General features: G+C 46.2%; 1 gene segment (V, D, J or C); it reads left to right on the top strand.

Annotated features, from left to right (window-relative positions):
* The first annotated feature begins 1,284 nt into the window (after nucleotides 1-1,284).
* Nucleotides 1,285-2,126, top strand: LOC128099683 (Ig kappa chain V-III region MOPC 63-like). The segment is given in 2 exon segments: nucleotides 1,285-1,333; nucleotides 1,798-2,126. Coding segments are annotated over 2 exon segments (378 nt in total).
* Nucleotides 2,127-3,323: the final 1,197 nt, after the last annotated feature.

Raw genomic sequence — 3,323 nt, 5'->3', positions numbered from 1 at the left:
GGCATCTCACCAGGGCAGCACACTGGAGCTGACCCTGTTGGTGGGGCTCAGGTGAGCCAGGCCTGTAGGCATGAGAGCAGGAGAGCTGCCCTCACCTCCTCCCTGGTATGGGATGGGATGGCAAAGGTAAAGGCCTTCTCCCCACAACTTGCCACCTGTGACAGGCAGGAGAGCCAAATGAAAGGGGCATGAGAACAGAAGAGCTGGTCCTGCCCCCACTCACCAAGTGCAGAAACCCAAGAGTGTGCCCTGCACCTCACCTGGACAAAACAGGAGAGCTGGCCTTGGTGGTGGTGAGCATCAATGAGCTAGACCCGAGGGTGTGAGAGCAGGAACACTGGTCCTGGTCCTTGCTGTCTGCTGCATTGGGGGAGCTGGCTGGGGCACTGCTGGAGAGTTTGCCTGGGTGGTGATGATGAGGGAAAGCTGGCAGGCTGACCAACCCAGCTGCCACCCAGGCCCAGAACCAGGACTACAGGTAGCCCACCCAGACACCCACCTCATCTATGAACTGCTGAAGCATGTGAAGGGGCCAGACACACAGATCCAAAGCTACAGAATCTCCAGGACACATGGTACAAATGGGATATCCAAATGAAGTCCCAGTGAGGGCCCGGTATTGAGGGTGTAATAAAAGCCAGAGGCCTCCAACCTGAGCAATGACTCTTCGAAATTAATACTTACAAATAAAGACATATGGACTAAAGGATATTCTGTGTGACTCATAGGGCCACACTGCAGCATCCATGCCCAGTTTTTTTTCCTTTTCTTTTTGCTTTTTTTTTGCTTGTTGGTTTGGTTTGGTTTTGGGGTCTTGAGTTTTACTTTTGAATTTTGTTTTGGGGGAGGTTGTAAGGACACAAGGAAGAAGCAGGGGAACAGGGAGATGGATAGGATTGGGAGGCATGATGTGAAATCCACAAAGAATCAATAAAAAGGTTTTCAAAAAAATAATTCTAAGGGATAAAAGTGCTCCTACATATAATATCCTCTACAGCAGAGGAGTGAGAGTGAACTCCCCACATGGAACCTCAAAATAACAGACCGTGATTCCATAGGACAGCCCCAAAATCACTTGGGATACACTTAGAATACTCTAGGGAATCCTTTGCTAATCCTAACTGCCATAGAGTAACACAAGAGCAGGTGTCCTTTGAGCACCAAGTCAAACTTCTCTGAGTTGATTTGCATATTGAGACTTTAGCCACAGTGCAGATTGCTCAAAGCATCTTTAAAGGCAGCTTGCCAGTGCCCAAGGAACAGCCTGTAGTCCAGGTCTCAGAGATGGGGTCAGCTGCTCTCCTGCTGTGGGTACTGCTGCTCTGGGTTCCAGGTGAGAGGGTGCAGTGTTGGGAGCAACCACTGTGGCCATGACTGTTTTCCATGCTTTGGTGTCCTGATCATTGAAATTATGGTATTTAATTGGTTTTGTGGTTCTTAGTCACCTTAATTTTCTTATTTTTAATTACTTTATGTGTATGGTTGTTTTGTTTGTATGAATATCTGTGTATCACAAGTAGCCCTGTTGCCTGTGGAAGCAAGAACAGGCGTCCAATCCTCTGTAATTGCAGCTACAGACATTGTGAGACACCATGTTTGTTGGGGACCAGTCCTGGGTTCCCTGGCCAGGGCTTTTAGCCACTGAGTTATCTCTAAAGCCCTGATTTACCTAGCTCCCTCTTCTTTTTTTTTTAAGGTAAAGCTCAAGATTGCTGTTAAAGACTGCACATACAACAGTGCTACACCAGGATGGTTTCAGTACAGCTGTGACAGTAATATGTATGTTTATCATTCTAGGCACCACTGGAGACATTGTGCTGACCCAGTCTCCAGCTTCCTTGGCTGTGTCACTGGGGCAAAGGGTCACCATCTCCTGCAAGGCCAGCCAGAGTGTCAGTAACATCTTTTTCAGTTTTATGCACTGGTACCAACAGAAACCAGGACAGCCCCCCAAACTCCTCATCTACCGAGCATCCAACCTAGTATCTGGGGTCCCTGCCAGGTTCAGTGGCAGTGGGTCTGGGACAGACTTCACCCTCACCATCCAGCCTGTGGAGGCTGATGATGCTGCAACCTATTACTGTCAGCAGGGTAAGGAGCTTCCTCCCACAGTGCTCCACAGCTAAACAAAAACCTCCTGGGGTTGCTGCTCACTAGGGTTCAGTCTCTTAGCTTTCTCTTTCCCCAGTACATCTCAGCCATAGAACCTAGAAGTTTTGCTTCCATGGAAGGAAGCTGTGAAATAGAAATTTTTTAAACTGTTAGGTGTGTTTGTCCTACTCTGTGTGCTTTATAATATAACAACTTGTTTGCTAATAAAGACCTCTCTGGTACTATTTCAAAGCATTTCTATACTCAATAGATTGACTAGAAAACAATTTTGAACTTACAACAAAAACTTTTTCTGCATCATTCAAAACAATAAGAGCTTTGAACATTGAAGGTTGTCAGTTGTCTTGCTGATGTTCTCACCCTAATGTGTTTTCACTTCTATGTGCTTGGGGTTAAAAAAATCCCTTTTCAGTAAATCACAGATTTGAGGTTTCTGTAGCTATTTTTACTGCTTTGATTCTGACCTGCATCTCTGTGTCCATCATGATCACGTATCACAGTCTTGGATTTATCAACTCTTCTCTCCTCCATGTCCAATAGTCAAATCTTTTTCTGCAATATCTTCCACATATGTGGACACACTCTCTTTTTGCTTTCCTTCATTTATAATTCCATTTTCACTCTCTTTTAGGGGGTGGGGATAAATAGGTCTCATTATATATCCTGCGCTCACCTGGGAATCACTAACACTCACTGATGGTGAACTTGCAACCCACCTGCCCCTTCCCCCAGCAGCTGGATCACGGAACCACACCCAGCTCCATTTCATTTTCTTGTTGTTCTACCATTGCAGATGCAGGAACTCCAGAGGACCAAGAGTGCACAGCCATGATCATGACTGTTAACTTCCCAGACACCTTCTACTTCTACATGAGCCTTCTTTGAGCATCTGTATCCTCCCATGTGGAACAGGAAAGTTCAACATAATGATCTTTAGCAACTTCTCTCAGATGCACATCTCCTGAGTTTTTCAAGTACACAGTCCTAGATCGCAGTACTGAAACTATATTGTAGTAGTTTTCTACCGATGCACAATAGTTAATGCAAACTCAGTGCTTACGAGCTCAACACCTATAATCTGGGCAAGGTGTGTCTGGGTCCTCTGCTCAGGGTCTCATAGGATACACTCAAGGTGCTGTCAGGGCTGCTTTCTCATCCGGGTGCTCAGAGACTCTCCTTCCCAGCTCAGTCAGCATGTGTACGCAGGAACT

The sequence above is a fragment of the Peromyscus californicus genome, unplaced genomic scaffold (genome assembly GCF_007827085.1).
Source record: "Peromyscus californicus insignis strain IS unplaced genomic scaffold, ASM782708v3 Scaffold_6__1_contigs__length_162567912, whole genome shotgun sequence".
NCBI lineage: Eukaryota > Metazoa > Chordata > Mammalia > Rodentia > Cricetidae > Peromyscus > Peromyscus californicus.
This window is presented reverse-complemented; position numbering and strand designations above follow the sequence as displayed.